The sequence below is a fragment of the Orycteropus afer genome, unplaced genomic scaffold (assembly GCF_000298275.1).
Source record: "Orycteropus afer afer isolate SDZICR_OR568_19922 unplaced genomic scaffold, OryAfe1.0 scaffold00459, whole genome shotgun sequence".
Lineage (NCBI taxonomy): Eukaryota > Metazoa > Chordata > Mammalia > Tubulidentata > Orycteropodidae > Orycteropus > Orycteropus afer.
In genome coordinates, this window is record NW_006922046.1 from 1,903,352 (window position 1) to 1,922,236 (window position 18,885).

General features: G+C 42.5%; 1 protein-coding gene across 1 annotated transcript in view; it reads right to left on the bottom strand.

Moving 5' to 3' along the window:
- The window catches only part of RHPN2 (rhophilin Rho GTPase binding protein 2), an 87,564-nt gene that overhangs the window by 52,151 nt on the left and 16,528 nt on the right, over positions 1–18,885 (bottom strand). Inside the window, exon 2 of the mRNA XM_007954350.1 lies at positions 13,379–13,494. Coding sequence (XP_007952541.1) covers positions 13,379–13,494 — 116 coding nt within the window. The remainder of the gene's footprint in view (positions 1–13,378; positions 13,495–18,885) is intronic.

Consider the following 18,885-nt stretch of genomic DNA (forward strand, 5'->3'; position numbering starts at 1 on the left):
TAAATTTTGGTCAATGACATGAGACAAAGTATATGTGAACTGCTGTATGAAAAGTGAATTTACTCTGTAAATCTTCACCCAAATCCTAAAAAAAAAAAAAAAAAAGACTGGGCAATCTACTCTAGCAGAGATACCACCTTGGAAATCCAAGGAGGGGTCACTATGAGTCAGGATTGACTCAACGCTAATGAGTTTGGTTTTCTGGTTTAAGAGTGGCTACTAGAGTCATCCTCATTTTACAGATGAAGAAATCTGAGATTTATTAGTCAAAGTCTCCAGCCAGCCAGCAAGACTATGAATATCTGACCACTGACCCTCCCCAGCTAATGAAAATCCAGCCACCTATCATCTGCTCACTTTGCTCATCTCCTGTCTACCTTTCCTCTGGAGAAGAAAGTACTAACCACCCTTTTCCTCCAATTTACTCTCTCCTCTGGGGCTCTTCCTCACATTGCCAGATATTTGGGTCCATCATTCTCTCTCTCTCTCATTCATGCTCTCTCTCTTATATAAAAATAAAAATCTGGTTTTTTCAGAAGTAGATCTCTAGGCCTCTCTTCTAGGTACTGCTGGGTAAACTTGAACCTCAAACCTTTCAGTTAGCTGCCAGGTGATTAAACATTTGCACTACCCAGCAGCTTCTATACATATACATAATACATATATTCACGTATGTTAACATATTTAAAGGAACTGTGGTGGCATAGTGGTTAAAGCATTCAGCTGTTAACCAAAAGGGGAGCAGTTCAAACCCACAAGCCGCTCCACAGGAGAAAGATGAGGCAGTTTGCTTACATAAAAACTTACAGCCTTGGAAATCCTATGGGGCAGTTCAACTTTGTCCTACAGGGTCACTACGAGTTCGAATTGACTCGATGTAGGTTTGGTTTTGGTTTATATATATAAATATTTATTTATAGTTATTCCCCCTCCCTTCACTAAACTCCCCCTCCTGGACCAACAAAGTCGGTTCATGCCCCACCCTATCAGGAAAGGACATGCATGATGCTGGCTGTACATATGATGGTGCAGGCTCTCTTACTGCTCAGTAAGTTTTCACACACACATGCTTGAGCTCCCTGGCCAGGCAATGAAATACTGGAAGCTCAGCTTGGTGATAATCACTGGTTTTTGGTAGGTATTTTATTTTTCGGCTATGAACATCAATAAGAAATATACTTTATATTATAACATAGTACATATACACATACAAACACACACACACACCCCTAAAGCAAAAGTCTGACAAAACCATACTTAGACATGCACCGATATATTGCACACCAATATATATCCATATGCCAACAAGGAAGGCCAGTTAATACTAGTATTATTCAAATTTACACACCAACCACCAAAGCCAAAGATGAGGAAATTAAAGATTTTTACCAACTTCTGTAGTCTGAAATTGACCGAATATACAATCAAGGTGTGCTGATTATCACTGGTGATTAGAATGCAAAAGTTGGAAACAAAGAAGCATCACTGGTAGTTAGAAAATATAGCCTTGGTGACAGAAATAATGCTAGAGATCACACAATAGAATTTTGCAGGACCAACGACTTATTCATTGCAAATACCTTTTTTCAACATCACAAACAACAGCTATACACATGGACTTCACCAGATTGAGTACACAAGAAGCAGCCTGACTACATCTGTGGCAAGAAGCAATGGAGAAGATCAATATCTTCAGCCAAAACAAGGCTAGGTGCTGATTGTGAAACAGACAATCAACTGCTCATATGCAGGTGAAGCTGAAAACAATTAAAGAATTTCATGAAAGCCAAAATATGACCTTGATTATATCCCTCCTGAATTTAGAGAAAATCTAAAGAATAGATTTGATGCACTGAGCACCAATGACCAAAAACTAGAGAATTGTGGGATGCGATCAAAGACATCATCTGTGAAGAAAGCAAAAGGTCATTAAAAAGACAGGAAAGGAAGAAAAGACCAAAATGGATGTCAGAAGAGACCCTGAAACTTGCTCTTGAACAGAGAGTGAGTAGTGTTGTTATTGTTGTTATATGCTGCCAAGTCGGACCTGACTCATAGTGACCCCTCCTTGGGTTTCCGAGACAGTATCACTATGGAAGTAGATTGCCCCATCTTCCTTCCGAGGAGTGGCTGGTGGGTTTGCCAGCCTTCTGGTTAGCAGTCAAGTGCCTTGGGCACTATGCTACCAGAGCTCCCTGAACAGAGGGTAGCTAAAGCAAATGGAAGAAATGACAAGATAAAAGAGCTGAACAGAAGATTTCAAAAAGCAGCTTGAGAAGACAAAGTCAATTATTATAATGAAATGTGCAAAGACCTGGAGTTAGAAAACCAAAAGGGAAGAACACACTTGGCATTTCTCAAGCTGAAAGAACTGAAGAAAAAATGTAAGCCTCGAGTTGCAATATTGAGAAATTCTATAGGCAATATATCGAGTGATGCTGGAAACATCAAGAAAAGATGGAAGGAATACCCAGAATCACTGTACCAAAAAGAACTGGTTGATGTTCATCCATTTCAGGAGGTGACATATGATCAAGAACCAACGGTACTGAAGGAAAATGTTGAAGCTACAGTGAAGGAATTGGCAATAAACAAGGCTCCAAGAATTGACGGAATACCCATTGAGGTGTTTCACAAATGGACGCCATGCTGGAGGCACTCACTCGGCTATATCAAAAGATTTGGAAGACAGCTACCTGGCCAACTGACTGGAAGAGATCCATATGTGTACCAATTCCCATTCTGAAGAAAGGTGATCCCTCAGAATGTGGAAATTATCTAACAATATCATTAATATTGGGAGCTCTGGTGGCGTAGTGCCTAAGGCATTTGACGGCTAACCAGAAGACTGATGGTTCAAACCCACCAGCCACTCCTCAGAAGGAAGGTTCCGTAGTGATACTGCCTTGGAAACCAAAGGAGGGGTCGCTATGAGTCGGATCCAACTCGACAGCAGTGAGTTTGGTTTTCGGTGTTTGGTATCATTAATACCGCACTCAAGTAAAAGTGTACTTAAGATAACTCGAAAACAGTTGTAGTAGTATACTGACAGAGAACTTCCAGAAATACAAGCTGAATTCAGAAGAGGACATGGAACAAGGGATATCGTTGCTGATGTCAGATGGATCTTGGCTGTAAGCAAAGAATAGCAGAAAGATGTTACTTGTGTTTTATTGACTATGCAAAAGCATTTGATTGTGTGGATCATAACAAATCATGGATAACACTGAGAAGAATGGGAATTCCAAAACACCTAATTGTACTCACGAGGAACCTGTACATATACTAGGAGGCTGTTGTTAGAACAAACAAGAAGATACCACATGGTTTAAAATCAGGAAGGGAGTGAGTCAGACTTGTATCTTTTCACCATACTTATTCAATCTATATGCTGAGCAAATAATCTGAGAAGCTGGACTATATGAAGAAGAACGCAGCATCGGCATTGAAGGAAGACTCATTATTGACCTGCAATACACAGATAACACAACTCTGCTTGCTGAAAGTGAGGATGACTTGAAGCACTTACTGATGAAGGTTGAAGACTACAGTCTGCAGTCCGGATTACACCTTTTTTTTGTAAAGAAAACAAATATCCTCACAACTGGACCAATAAGCAGCATCATGATAACTGGAGAAAAGATTGAAGTTGTCAAAGACTTCATAATACTTGGTTTTACAATCAACACTAATGGAAGCAGCAGTCAAGACATCAGAAGATGTATTGCATTGGGCGAATCTGATGCAAAAGACCTCTTTCAAGTGCTGAAGAGCAAAGATATCTCCTTGAAGACTAAGGTGTGCCTAACCCAAGCCATGGTATTTTTAATCACCTCATATGCATGTGAGAGCTGGACAATGAATAAGGAAAACCAAAGAAGAGTTGATGCTTTTGAGTTGTGGTGCTAACTGAAAGCACCATGGACTGCTAAAAGAACTAACAAATCTGTCCTGGAAGGAGTGCAGCAGGAATGCTCCTCAGAAGCAAGAATGCCCAGACTTTGTCTCACCTACTTTGATCATGTTGTCAGAAGGGACCAATATCTGGAGAAGGGTATCATGCTTGGTAAAATGGAGGGTCAGCAAAGAAGGGAAAGGCCCTCAGTGAGATGGACTGACACAGTGGCTGCAACAATGGGCTCAGGTATAGCAAGAATTTTGAGGCTGGCACAGGACTGGGCAGTGTTTTGTTCTATTGTACATAGGGCTGCTATGAGTTGGAGACGTCTCAATGGTACCTAACAACAACAATAATATATTTTATTCATTTGATTCACATCAATATATTTTAGCCTATTCCAATACACATTTTTCTTAAAAAAAGAAAGAAAAAAGCATGCAACCAACTGATTGATGGCATTACACACCATGGGTTATACCTGCAGATTGTAAAAACCTGTATTGAAAAATGACCGATTTGCCACTCAACAATGTCCAAAAGAATCCAGGGGAGAGAATTCCCTCAGACCTCAGTATTAGGAACTTCATGGCAACTGGCTTGTTTTTGCTGCTGTTGTTGTCAGGTGCTGCTGAATGAGTTCCAACTCATAGTAACCCCATGCACAACAGAAGAAGACACTGCCTGGTCCTCAGCATTGTCACAATTGTTACTGTGCTGGAGCCCATGCTGCAGCCACTGTGTCAATCCATCTCATTGAAGGTCTTCTTCTTATTCACTGACCCTCTACTTTAGCAAGCATGATGTCCTTTCTCCATGGGTGGATCCCTCCTGATAACATGACCAAAGTAAGTGAGATGAAGTTTCGCCATCCTCACTTCCAAAGTGCATTCTGGATGTACTTCTTCCAAGACAGATTTGTTCATTCATCTGGCAGTCCATGGTATATTCAATATTCTTTGCCAACACTATAATTCAAATATATCAATTCTTCTTTGGTTTTCCTTATGCCAACACATGAGGCATGCATATGAGGTGATTTAAAATACTATGGCTTGAGTCAGGTGTACCTTAGTCCTCAAAGTGACAGCTATTCTCTTTAACATTTTAAAGAGAACCTTTGACTGCTAACCAGAAGGCTGGCAGTTCAAACCCACCAGTCACTCCTCGGAAGGAAGATTGGGCAATCTACTTCCGTAGTGATACTGCCTTGGAAACCCAACAAAGGGTCACTATGAGTCGGATCTGACTCGTTGGCAGTGGGTTTGGTTTATTTTTTCATTTTTTCCCACAGAGAGGTGCACAAGTGGTACAGACACTGTTACATATACAACTCTCCATTATCAGTGATAACAAATAATCTATAGGTAAATAGATAGATAGACAGGCTGAATGATCAGGTATGTCTAGGCAAAAAGGGAACATACCCATGACCACATATCAGGTTGGCAGATGATATTTCTACACACATATTTGCATGTGCTCTAAGAATGTCTACATTTGTAATGCAGCTAATAAGGAACAAAGTTATGATAACCTTTTAGGCACAGCTAACAACTCTGAGGGAGCAAGTAGTTGGACTTATGGGCTCAGGGCCATGGTCACAGGGGGCATCAAGCTCAAATGGCATAACATACTACCCAAAAACATTGTTCCACATCCTACTTTGGTGAGTAGCAACAGGGTCTTAAAAGCTTGCAAGCGGCCATTTAGATGCAACAATGGGTCTCTCCTCAACCAGAGCAAAGAAGAATGAAGAAAAACAAAGATGCATGGAAACAATTAGTCCAGGGGGCTAGTGGTCCATGGGAACCTCAACCTACATGACCATGAGACCAGAAGAACTAGATGGTGCCCAGCTATCACTGTCAACCACTTGGAAAGGGATCAATGCAGGAGATCCTGGATAGAGTGGCAGAACAATGTGGAACAAAACACCAAACCATAAACAAGACCAGGTTTAGAGCAAAGAACAATGAAGAAAACCAAAGACACATGGAAACTATTAGTCTAAGAACTAGTAAAACATGTGATCCTCAGCCTATATGACCATGAGACCAGAAGAACTAGATGGTGCCCAGCTACCACTGTCAACCACTCAGAGGGGTATCGGTACAGGAGATGCTAGTTAGAGAGGGAGAACAATGTGGAACAAAACTCAAAATCATTACAAAAAAAAAAAAAAAAAAGGACCAGGTTTGCTGGTCTGATAGAGCCTGGCGAGACCCCTGAGACTGCAGCCCCTAGTTACCCTTCAGATCTGGAACTGAACTCACTCCTGTGGCTTCCAGCCAAACAACAGACAGGCATATGAGGTGAACATTTACATCAGGTAGATACACTCTGTGGAACGTTGGAGAAGAACAAAAGGGCAGTGTTCCTACAAGGAGATAGCTGCAGAGGGTGGGGGAGGCAGGAGTGCATGGGAGGGAGGGACACAGGGAAGAGGTAACTACAGGGAGGAAGTAGGAAGAGAGCTGTTACATTGTGGGGAACTGCAGTCAGTGTCATGAAACAAAAAGTGTGTGAACTGCTGTATGGAAAATGAATTTGCTCTGTAAACTTTCATCCAAATCACAATAAATTTTTTTTTTTAAAAAAGGACAACGTCCTTTTTTTTTACTGGTCTGAGAAAGCCTGGTGAGAAAGACTACCTGAGACTATGGCCCCTGGTTACCCTTCAGTTCTGGAACTGAACTCACTCCCATGGCACCTAGCCAAACAATAGATACAGGGTGAACATTTATACTAGGCACTCCTCAGAACAATCAATCATGGGAGAACAGAAGGGCAGTATTTGAACAGGGAGATAGCTTGGGGAGCAGAAATGCATAAGAAAGAAAATTGCATAGAAGAGGTAATTACAGGAAGGAAGTGGAAAGAGAGCTGTTACAATGTGGGGATTGCAGTCAATGTCATGAAACAAAATGTGTATGAACTGCTTTGTGGAAAATAAATTTGCTTTATAAACTTTCATTCAAATCACAATAAAAATTCAAAAATAATAATAATAAAGAGGTCTTTTGCAGCAGACTGGCTAATGCAATGCCATTTGATTTCTTGACTCCTGCTTCCATGGGCACTGATTACAGATCAAAGTAAGACGAAATCCTTGACAACTTCAATCTTTTCTCCTTTTATCATGATGTTGCTTCTTTGTGCAGTCGTGAGGATTTTTGTTTTCTTTATGTTGACAATCCATAATGAAATCTTTGATCTTCATCAGTAAGTGCTTCAAGTACACTTCACTTTTAATAAGTAAGGTTGTATCATCTGCATATCACAGGTTGTTAATAAGTTTTCCTCCAATCTTGATGCCATTTCTTCATATAGTCCACCTTCTTGCATTATATGCTCAGCATACAACTTGAATAAGCATGGTGAAAGGATACAACCTTGATGCACACCATTCCTGATTTTAAACCACGCAGTATCCCCTTGTTCCGCTTGAAAGACTGCCTCTTTGTTTATGTACAAGTTCTGCCTAAGCCCAATTAAGTGTTAGCTTTTGGCTAATGAATATGAAATGTATTCCAGATCACATTGGATCTGGCTTCCTCATACTGGCTGCTAGGAAGATCAGAGATGAAGTGTGACCCTTGTCTAACAAAGTACATAGGACCACATGGCATGCGATAGCCTTATCTATAACTGTCTCTCTCTTATTCCTCCTGCCCCCAACTCCTCAATCACTCATACTTTAATCTTACATGTGGTACAAGTGTATTAAGGTATCTAAAATCCATTTTGGAATGAAGGAAGATAAGCAATTACAACTCCTAGAGGAATGTCTTTCCCTTGCCCATAGTTCTTTTATTCCTTCTGAAACTGGCATAGTCCTTTCTGTGCACCGTATTTTTATGTAAATAATGCATACATACATTTTTGCATACCACACAAACCCCATGAAAGTTATTTTCATAAACACACTATGACAGTATTTTCTTTTTAACATGTTGATGACTTCAATTTCAATTCCTTTTCCTGTCCAGTAGAGTTGAAGTTAAGTCTTTGTCTTGATGCCTGCTGACAGGGAGGTTTGGTTCCCAGCAACAGACCCTCACCAGCCTACTCTTGAGTTTCTAAATCAGCCCCTTTCCAGGCAAGATTCCTTCTTTGCTCTGCAAACCTCTTTCTCCAATCCCAGAATAAATCACTTTCTCCATCTCAGAAACAGATTTACAAAAAAAAGGTCAGACCTCTAGCTTCTCCTGAAAAATGATGAGATCATCTGGCAGCCTTGGGCCTGCTCTCCATGGAGCAAACTGCAGTTGTCCCCTCTTTAGAGAGTACATGCTCTGCACTCACCACAGTCCCTACCACTCCCTACTGTTTTTAACTTTAACCCCAGGTCCCTGCACTCATTGCCATGCTCTCCTGGCCCCTGTATGCCTCAGAATGGGCCCCTCTGATCTAGTCCAACAGCTACCAACAGAAGAGGGGAACTGGAAACCCATTTCACAGAACCAGTTAGTTAAAAGTGAACTATGGGGCAGATTGTTATAAAATTCACAAAGAGCATCTCAGTTTCAGAAAAATGTCATCACTTGTCCACTCCAGTTTTTCTCAAGGGAGGGAAGGAAGTTGGGAGAAGAAAGAGAATACTATGCCAGCTTAGCCTGAAAGAGCCCATTTAAAGTATCTGATATTTTCCTAACCAAACTCCAGCAGGTTCATGGACTCCGGGGTGATATGGATCAGAGAAGGAGAAGCCTCTGAGGGGTAAAAAATTTCGTTCTTTTTAGGGCCTGCCCAGCTGTGAGGACCCCTTGCCAAGGCAGGTAAAGACTAGGACCTTGCTTCCACGCCAGCATTTTCCAGGACATTTTCCCAAATGCCTCCTGCCTCAGTCCTCCCCACCATTCCAACCACTCTACTTTCACCTGGGGGCTGCAGTGGGACATCCAGGAACATGCACACAGACAAACAGGACAGTGGGGCCCCGGTTATAACTAAAACAAACCCTTGCCCACAGGGACAGCCACCTAATCAGCTCCCAGGGACACCTATGAGGCTGGAAATCGGCTTGGCACAATGCCCTATTTGTTTTTGGGAAAGCACTGGTACTGGTTGAGTCAGATTAATAAATACTTTAGGGTTTCCTCTGACAACATTCTCCAGAGACAGATACTTTGAACTTTTAGGTTATTGCAGGAATCATTAACAACCCTACCCCACCCCCATCCCTCCCAGCACAGCAACCACCAACTTGACAATGAGCTTGAGCTCATTGGTGGTTGAGCTTAAGAAAGGTTATTTGCTGGTGTCAGTAACAGAGCAAGACAAAACTGCCCCAGTTCCTGCCTCAGAAACTCCAGTCCCCTTCTCAGAGAGGCCTCCCTGACCACTCCCCTTTTAAAGTTGTGCTACCTTGATTCAATCACTATCCCATTTCCCTCTTCAATTGTCACCCTAGAAAACCACACTTTCTGACATGATCTGAACTGTTTGCTTGTGCATTGAGGAGATCCCCACAAGAGTTTAAGCATCCTGAAATTTGATGAGTTTGAAAAAAATGTGCCTGAATTTTCTGCAGCCTTATTATCCCTAAACCTCAAATACTGCCTGCCACTTAGAAGGTATTCCATAAATCCATTTGTTGGGGGAATGAACAAGCAAATCAACTGTAGCCTATTTGCAGGGAGGCCATAACATCAGGGCTGCCCACCTGTCCTTCAGCCACAGAGATGAGCTGACAAAGTGTCAACTGGAACCGCCAGCCACAAAATAAAAACTGGAAGGATTCACTTTGTAGCCTCCCCAGCTCCACAACCCATCCTACGGCAGGTACCCCAAAACAGGAGCATCTCCTCTAAATGATACTGGCTGCCCAACGTCTACTGTGCTGTGGCGAATTGATGATGCCCAAGTCCAGACTTGTCTTGAGACATGGACACCTTCAGATAAATGTTACAATATTTTCCGTCTCCTCCAGTAACATTCTCCTTTATACCTAGTTACAAAAGTAGCTGGAGGTTCCCAGACATTTTCTCACCCAGGGCCATGTATCTTCTGCCATTCTAAAGTCACCAAGACAGCTGTAGTACAGATGTCGTGGATTGACTGGCAGGTTTAGGAGGCTTTGTTACACTATTCTCTCTCTCTTTTTTTTTTTTTTTTCCATATTTCACAAAAGGAATGAATGAAAGTAAGTGATACACTAGGTAAAAGACATTTAGACACTGAAGGGAGTAAAATAAAAAGTAAGAGTCACCTAAACCCTCATCCCTTCTCTTGTTCCCAGGAGCTGTCTTTACTAACAGCTTTCTTTGTCCCTTTGGGAAAAATTTTGTGCACTGACAAAAGCATATGTCCAAATCCTTTAAACACACACATAGAATATGCTATACTGTACCTTTCTCTTTCCCATTTGATACCTCCCATTTGAGACAATCCCTAAGAAGCAGACAGAGATGTACTCAGAAATGAATTTACCCAAAGTTCAGTCAGAAATCCTCCTCCTAACCTGTCTCTATTAAGTTCTTGTGGGTGGTCCACTTATAGGTATAGCCATTAGTGCAAGTCCAGGACCACCAGGGTCTGAGAGTGCAGAAACCTCGTGGCTCTTTCACAAATACCCAGTTTGGTGCATCTGTTTTTCCCAATGACCTGGTAAGCAGTCTCTTGGCTCCCTAAGGCTTCCAACAGTGAGGCTAATGCACTGGGAACACCTATCATCAACTTCCTGCAGAGCATTTCTCACACACACACACACACACACACAACACACACACAACATCTGGAATCCCCAGGGAACCTGGAAGGGAATCACATCTGCAAGCAGGAAGTCTAGGGCCTCTTTCTTGCCAAGAGACAAACAGTTCCAGCTTCTAGCAAGAGCTCAACATCTCTTCCCAAGGCCCCAAGAGGCATCTGTCTCACTCACCCAGGCAGCAGGCATGGTGCCTATTTCAACTACACAAAAGGCAGCAAGGAGATGACAAGAATGACCCCCAGAACTCTGAAGGAAGAAGAAACCGCACTACTTATAAATGAGGGGAAACTGGGTATGGTGGTTAAGTCTGTGTGTCAACTTGGCTGGGCCTGGTTGAGTGGCTGAGCAGCTGGATGTAGTATTCCCCATGATGAGACTGGTAATCAACTCCACAGTGGAATCTACTGTGAGCAGCTGAGTAGCTGCCTTAGGGATGTGGTCTGCTTCCTGTGTATAAGGAGAAGCCTTGGGGAATGGTCTCTAGCTTATGGCACACCTGAACCCTGCATGTAGCCATGTTGTTGCTCAGCAGCCTGCCATGCTCTGCCAACCTTAGGACTTTCAGTGGACTTGAATGAATGGCCTGCTGTGTAGTTTGGTAACATTAGGACTGTGCCTTTTTACTTGTCAATCTTGGGTTTGTCAGCCGTAGCAGCCAGCAGCTGTCTGAGTGAAGAAAAGCCTCTAGCTTCAGTGGGCCAGGAGCGGGAAGCAGAGCTGAAGCCCAAGGTTGAGGGGTTTTGACCCAGCCCCTAGAGCCTGGCACTTTGAACTCAGACTTAAAGCCTCCAAATTTAAACCCCCGTTTGTTAAGGCCATCCCATGTGTGGTATATTCTTGTCAGAGCAACACTAGGTAACCAGAACAGAATATGGTACCGGGAGTGGGGTGCTGCTCTGACAGATACCTAAAATGTGGAAACAGTAGTGGAGTTTTTCCTTGATCCAAGACCCTGGCAGAGAGACCCCAGCATGTGATATGAGAAATAGCAGGAGCAGAGCCCAGAGACCAGCATGAGACAGTAACAGCCTTACCAGCCCACGGAGGAGCAATCTGGATGCCTTTGCGTAGGCGGCTTCCTGGTGGACTGGGTTGCCTTCAGGCATTAATTGGTAGAAGAGAGTGGCATGAAATGGAGTAGCAGGTTGGCCGGCCCTCAGAGCAAGAAAGCTGAGTGTTTTTTGGGCAGGAAGATTTCCGGCGCAGTGGGTTGACTTCGGCATTAATTAGCAGAAGCAGAGAGACCAAGGAAATGGGAAACAGAGCTGCCTCAGCCTCAGGGCTAGGGCCATGGCCTTTGGAGGTGGAAACACCACAGTCCCCTAGGTTCCAAAAAGCCAGACCTTCACCAACTTGGTTCTGGAGTGTGGGGCTGCTCATTCATGTGAGCTAATGGGATAGAGTCAAGCTGCTGCCCAAATGTGAGGGGGCAGGGCTGCCATGCCCAAAAGGAAGAGGAACGGGGCCCACCAGGCCAAGGAGGTGAGGTCACCACTCAGGAACTAGGGGACTGGAGTCACCCAGTGAAAGATCTGTACAGATGTCACCCATTGAAGATCTGTACAGGTGCCAAGTTGACAAGGGGTGGAATTGTGGTGGTTAAGTCTGTGTGTCAACTTGGCTGGGCCTGGTTGAGTGGCTGGGTGGCTGGATGTAACATTCCACATGATGAGACTGGTAATCAGCTCCATGGTGGACTCTACTGTGAGCAGCTATGTAGCTGCCTTAGGGATGTGGTCTGCTTCCTGTATATAAGAAACCTTGGGGAATGATTTTTAGCTTATGGCACACTTGGACCCTGGGTTAAGCCGTGTCATTGTTCAGCAGCCTGCCATGCTCTGCTGACCTTGGGACTTTCAATGGACTTGAATTAATGGCCTGCTGTGTGGTTTGGTAACATCAGGACTGTGCCTTTTTACTTGTCAACCTTGGGCTTATCAGCCTCAGCAGCCAGTAGCTGTCTGAGTGAAGAGAAGCCTCTAGCTTCAATGGGCCGGGAGCAGGAAGCAGAGCTAAAGCCCAAGGTTGAGGGGTTTTCACCCAGCCCCTAGAGCCTGGCACTTTGAACTTGGACTTAAAGCCTCCAAATTGTAAGAATAAACTCCTGTTTGTTAAGGCCATCGCATTGGTGGTATATTCTTGTCAGAGCAGCACTAGGTAACCAGAACACTGGGCAACATTGTCTTTTACAGGGGGGTGAGTGGTGAGGAGGGGGCTTACAATTGCTTCCAGCATGAGTAAGACTTCACCTAGGTCTATGCTTATATGACTAGAGTACAATAGTGAGTGCCCAAGATCACAGAGCTGGACTGCACCCCTCTCATCAGAAAAGTGGACATGGCATGAAAAGGCCCTATCCTCTCCTCTCTGCCTTCCTTTTCTTTATACATTCAGCCAACATTTACCAAAGGGAAGGGAGAAAACAGACCAGCCGCACAAAAAAACAGGAAAACAAACATGAAGACAGTAATTGGACTTCTAGTCACTATGGCTGACTCAATCGAGGTCAGGTGCTCCACATGTCACCCACACCACCACCCAACAAACACATAAGCAGCCTGGGTAAAATTCTTCTTTTTAATATAACCAAACTCTACGCAAAAAAAAGGTCCTGCTCCAGATGCCAGAAGTGGGGAGAAAATCCAAAGCTAAAACTGAGAGCCACGGAGGAAGCTGGGCAGGCCTGGGAGTTTAGAGAGTAAATAGATTTGCCTCAGGAGAAGCTAGGCTTGCCAGGTGAGGCAGGACAGCCAGAAGACACCTACTTCAGAAGGTTTTCCGCTCCAGTTCTCATCCGAATAGCTTTCAGGATCTGCTGGTTCAAGGCAGCCCTTTTATTCTGCAGTTTACTCCGACCAGTTTGAGCAAGGGGATTACAACCCTAAGGAAAAATGAGAGAAGCCCCTTCAGAGGTCAGCCATTCTAAAAATGACAGCAATATTTAATATAATAGAAATATTTAACCTGAAAAAAATAAAAAACTACACTTTTCTGAAAATAAAAGCAATGTCATATAGAAATTGTACAAAATATTAAACAGTATAAAAAAGAAAATAAACTTTATTCATAATAACACAACTCCAATACAGCCACTGTGTATTGGTCTTTTTCTTCCTCTTCTATTTGATATGCAATCAGTGGCTGTGTCTGGGTCCACAAGACCAGCTCCACATTCAGAAATACACTGGAAGGCCCCACACGACTCAGCATAGATATGTACTCATGGTTAAGATTTACATAGAAGCTTATATAGCTGGATCCTAAGGGGGAAAGACACAGGCAGACTCCAGAGGAATCCATGTGCAGGCTTCTTTATGCTCTCTCCCTCCCATGAGGGCTCACAAAGCACACACACTTCTCCCACAACAAGAATGCAGCAACATGCGTGTGATGTCTCTGTCCTGGCAGTCCATTACCTAATCAGCGTTCAAGGTTTTTTGGGGGGGCTAGTCATGAAGGCATCCTTACCAAAAGTCCAGACTCCTAGAAGGAAAGCAGGTATTCAGCATAAACCACATTGTTTGCACAATCAGTCTAGACACAGTGAACCACCTTTGTCAGTTAGTGTAACAGTGGAACACTCCAAGAGCCAAGTTCCCAGATGCAAGCCAGGGCTTTTCTTAAGGATAGGAGCCTCAGGTCTGCTAGAGTAATCCTTTTTTGCATGGCAGCACAGAGTTTATCATGTCATTTTACTTAATACTACATCATGAAATATTCCTCAAAAACATGATTTTAATGATTGTATAACATTGCCTTTTTCAGAATTTATCATTTCCTTATAGTTGGATATTTAGACTATTTCCAAGTATCTGCTATTACATAAAATAATTTGATGCACATTTGTGAATAGGAATCTTTACCAACCTTGAGCTTTTTCTATAGGGTGCATTTCCAGGGCAGTTATGGGGTCAAACCTCTTTAAGCCTCCTAGTGCACCAGCCCAACTGCCTTCCAGGAAAGAAGGTACATAAATGTACCCTCTGTGTTCTACTTCCCTTGCCATTACTGGATGTAAATCTACTTTAAAAAAAAAAAAAAAACCAGCTCTGTGGGGATATAATTGCCATTCCTTTCAATTCACCTGTTCAAAACATGCAATTCAGTGGGGTTTAGCACATTCACAGAGTTGTACAGCCATTATCACTTTCTGACTTTAGGATACTTGCGTCATTTCATAAAGAAACCCCTTATCCGTTACCAGTCACTCCCCATTCTCCCATCCTCTCAGCCCCTGGCAACCACAAAGCTATTTTCTGTCTCTATGGATTTGCCTATTCTAGACATTTTATATAAATGGAATCCTATGTGGTTTTTTGTGATGAGTTTCTTTCACTGCATATTACTTTCAAAGTTCATCCAGGCTTTAGTATGTATTAATACTTCATTTCTTTTTTATCACCAAATAATATGCCATTTGTGGATAAGCCACATTTTGCTCCTCAGTTCATCAGATCATAGATATCTGGTGTGTTTTCACTTTTTGGCTATTATGAATAATGTCACTATAAAGATTGTGTACCAGTTTTTGTGTAGACAGATGTTTTCCTTTCTCTTGGGTATGCACATAGGAGTGGAATTGCTGGGTCATATTGTTAACTCTAGGGAGCCCTGGTGGCCCAATGGTTAAGCGCTCAGTGGTTCAAATCCTCCAACTGCTCTGTGGAAGAAATGACTTGACAATCTGCTCCCATAAAGATTACAGCCTAGGAAATCCTATGGGGGAGTTCTACTCTGTTCTATAGGGTCACTATGAGTCACAATGGAGTCATCGGCACACAACAACGTGGTTAACTATGTCTAATAGTTTAATTTCCTGAAGCAGCTGCACTATTTTAATTTCCCTCAGCAGTGTAGAAGGGTTCCAAATTCTCCACCTCCTCACTAACACTTGTTACTGTCTTTTTTTATTATCACTATTCTGGTGGGTGTGAAGTGGTACTTCATTATGGTTTTGATCTGTATTCCTCTGATGGTTAACGCAGATGTTGAGCATCTTTTCATGTGCTTATTAGGCAATTTTACTCAGTCAAATCTAATCCTAAGCATCCTAAATTTGTCTTCTTGGGAGAAATGTCTATTCAGATTCTTTGGCCACGTTTTAATTGTTCGAGTTTTATTCTTTACCAAGTAGCTTTGTAAAAAATAGTTATCCCATTCTTCAATTTGCATTTTTTCATTACCAAAGGTAAAACTTCATGTATCACTTGAATTTCTTTTTCATTTAATTGTCTGAGTTCCATACCACTACATCCTAGGGTACTTAGATCACTATGTTTCATTCTGAAAAGTTTAGTATGGGAGTAAATGTTTCTTTTTAAACTCATGATGTTCTTCCCACTCACAGACAGCTAGAGCCCCTGGGATCTGAGTTAGGGCTACATTCCTTTTCTACCCTTATCTTTGGGTCCTGCCCACTGACAGGGCTGAGGTCACACCCTGGGAGTGGCCGGGTGGGTAGTATTACGTGAAAAGACTATCCTTTCTCTCAGCTGCAGTCACTGCCATCATAGCTCTGTGCACACCTAGCTTCCCCCACCTCAATCAAGTCACGCCACGGTCTCAGTCCTGGGGAGGGAGAAGTGGTTATCTCTACAGCCCCAAACTGGTCTCCAGTTCCCATATCAGTGAGTGCCCTTTGGACTAGTGGGTAAGAAACTCCTCCAACAAAGATTTCTCATTCTCACCACCAGCAGATTACCACCACTTATCTCCCCACACAGCCCCCACCTAACATTCCTTGTCTCACAATGACACTTTCTTCCAAATACAGATTGTACATATAGTCATAACCTGAGTTGGAATGAGTCTTAAAGTGAATATGTTTTACACCAGTAAATTATCCCTGATTTAAAAAAAGATCAGAACATTCTGGGTTGTTTTTTTTGTTTTGTTTTGTTTTGTTTTTTTCAGATACAAGATAAAACTACGTTTCATATTAAACTAATTTAATATTAAAGAGTAATTGTTAACCTCTTTCCTTTCCATCCAAATAACTATGAAGGGATGGTTCAGTCTGACTCAAAATTACATGGTTCACTAATACTGTGTTTTATTTTACAGAAAAGATTTAATAGCTAATTCTTCCATGCTGAGATAAGCAGCCATTCCAGCTCACTAGTAAGAACTTTTTCCTGCTGTAGGATTTACCCCAACTTCTGGCTGGCCAGGAATGACTATGCCCTACGCAGCCCACAGATGTGGGGATCAACTTTCTAGATAAGGCCTAGGAATACTAAGGATTAGATCTGAGTAATCAGACCCAAAACTACATTAGTTTTTACTGACAGGTAGGTATGCTAGGACCCACTAGAAACACCAGAAATACCCAAGAGATTGTTTGGGAATTACCCTGAGCCCTGAGAGGTGAATGTGGCAGGTCAGCCAGCCAGAAAGACTCGCTGGTATCACCAAAGGCCACAGTCCTGGCCCACTCCTTAGTTCTCCCAGGTCTCTTCTAATACCAAGGCCTTAACCCTGAATAAACAGCTTCCTCACCAGCCCCTACAACTCAACGGCAGACACCAGTTCATGACAGGATGTAGAGACTGCTCCAAAAACTGGAAGGTTTGCACCCCGGGACCAGGGCAGCCTCAATCTCACCTGTTTGGCCTGGAAACAGGGGGACCAACTGAGTTCTCTGGACCTCGAGGATCTCTCTCCACAAATCCAACAGTGAAGTGAGTGAGTCTTTCCCCAACACTGAGTCTGACTGTTATCAGTCAATCTTATCAGACTAAGATTCAATCATTTCCATCAGTCTGGAAACATGGAAAATCCACAGTCAAAACCCAAGGGAAGCAAATATTGAGAAAAACCTCAGCTCATCATCAGCTAAGTGGGCACTGCTCACATGTCAGACAGCCTACATGGACCGAGAACAGCATCCCAGACCCTAGATGTCTAAGGCTCAGAAGTTAGGATCATAGAATCAAATTAAAAGAAAACAACATAGGTAGTGGTTACTAGGGCAGGTGGGAATACTGAGCTTGATTAAGGGTGATACAAAGAATTTGGAAATGGATAATTGTGATGGTTGCACAGCATGGTGAAGGTAATTAATGTCACTGAATTTTACACGTAAAAATGGTTGAAATGGCAATTATTTTGTTATGTATATTTCACTACAATAATTTTTTTACGTTAAAAAAAAACACTTTTTTTTTTTAACAAGTCATAAAAAGAGAGTTCTAGCATGAGAAAAAGGGGGAAAGAGTATACCAATGTTAAAAATAAAAGGTTTGGATGTTACTGTGAATTGTCTTTGAAAATACTTATCTCCACAGTCTCCTGATGATGTGAAAAGAAAATTCTAAGGAATTCTCATTTGTTTTTCCCCTCTTGCCCCACTGTCCACAACTCACTCGGCTTACCCAATAAACCCCAAAGGCTTACCCAATAAACCCCAAAGGTCTGTTCCATTTTGTCCTTCCCATACAGACACCACACTGCCATTCTAGCCTTCCCAAATCACTATAGCAACTTCAACTGACCAATTAATTCCAGGAGGACACCCTTGATCTGAAGAAACTATGACGTTGTCCCCATTGGAATCCCAACTCTCAATTGCCAAGATGGAACTATCCTGTAAGCAAATGACACAATCACAGATCTTAAGGGTACAGTTTAATGAATTTGGACAAATGTATACACTAAAGTCCCTTAACAAATGGTTAAGCACTGACTACTGGCCAAAAGTTTTGGTGGTGTGAACACACCCAGGGGCACCTTGGAAGAAGTGATCTGCTTCTGAAAGGTGACAGCCTTGCAAACACTGTGGAGTAGTTCTACTCAACACACACGGGTTACCATGAGTAGGAATCAAATCAAAGGCAACAACACAGCAACCTGCAACTACAAGCCCAATCAAAATACAGAGTATTTCCAACACCCCCAGGCGACCTCTGATTTCTATCCATAGATTTTTGCCTGTTCTAGAATTTCACAGAAATGGAATTATGCAACATGTATTCTTTTGTGTCTTGCTTATTTTGCACAATATTATGTTTTGAAATTATCCATGTCATTGCATTTATCAATAGTTTGTTCCTTCTTATTGCTGAGTAGAATTCCACTGTAGGTATGTACCAGTGTGTTTATCTGCCTAACCCTTTGGATTTGGTTTTCTGACCCTTGGAACTAGAAGAACACATGTGAGTATCCTTAGTGCATACTCAAATCATTCATCTTGGGAACAAATATTTAATAGCAGCATCTCTGGTAGCGTAGTGCCTAAGGCACTTGACTGCTAACCAGAAGGCTGGCAGTTCAA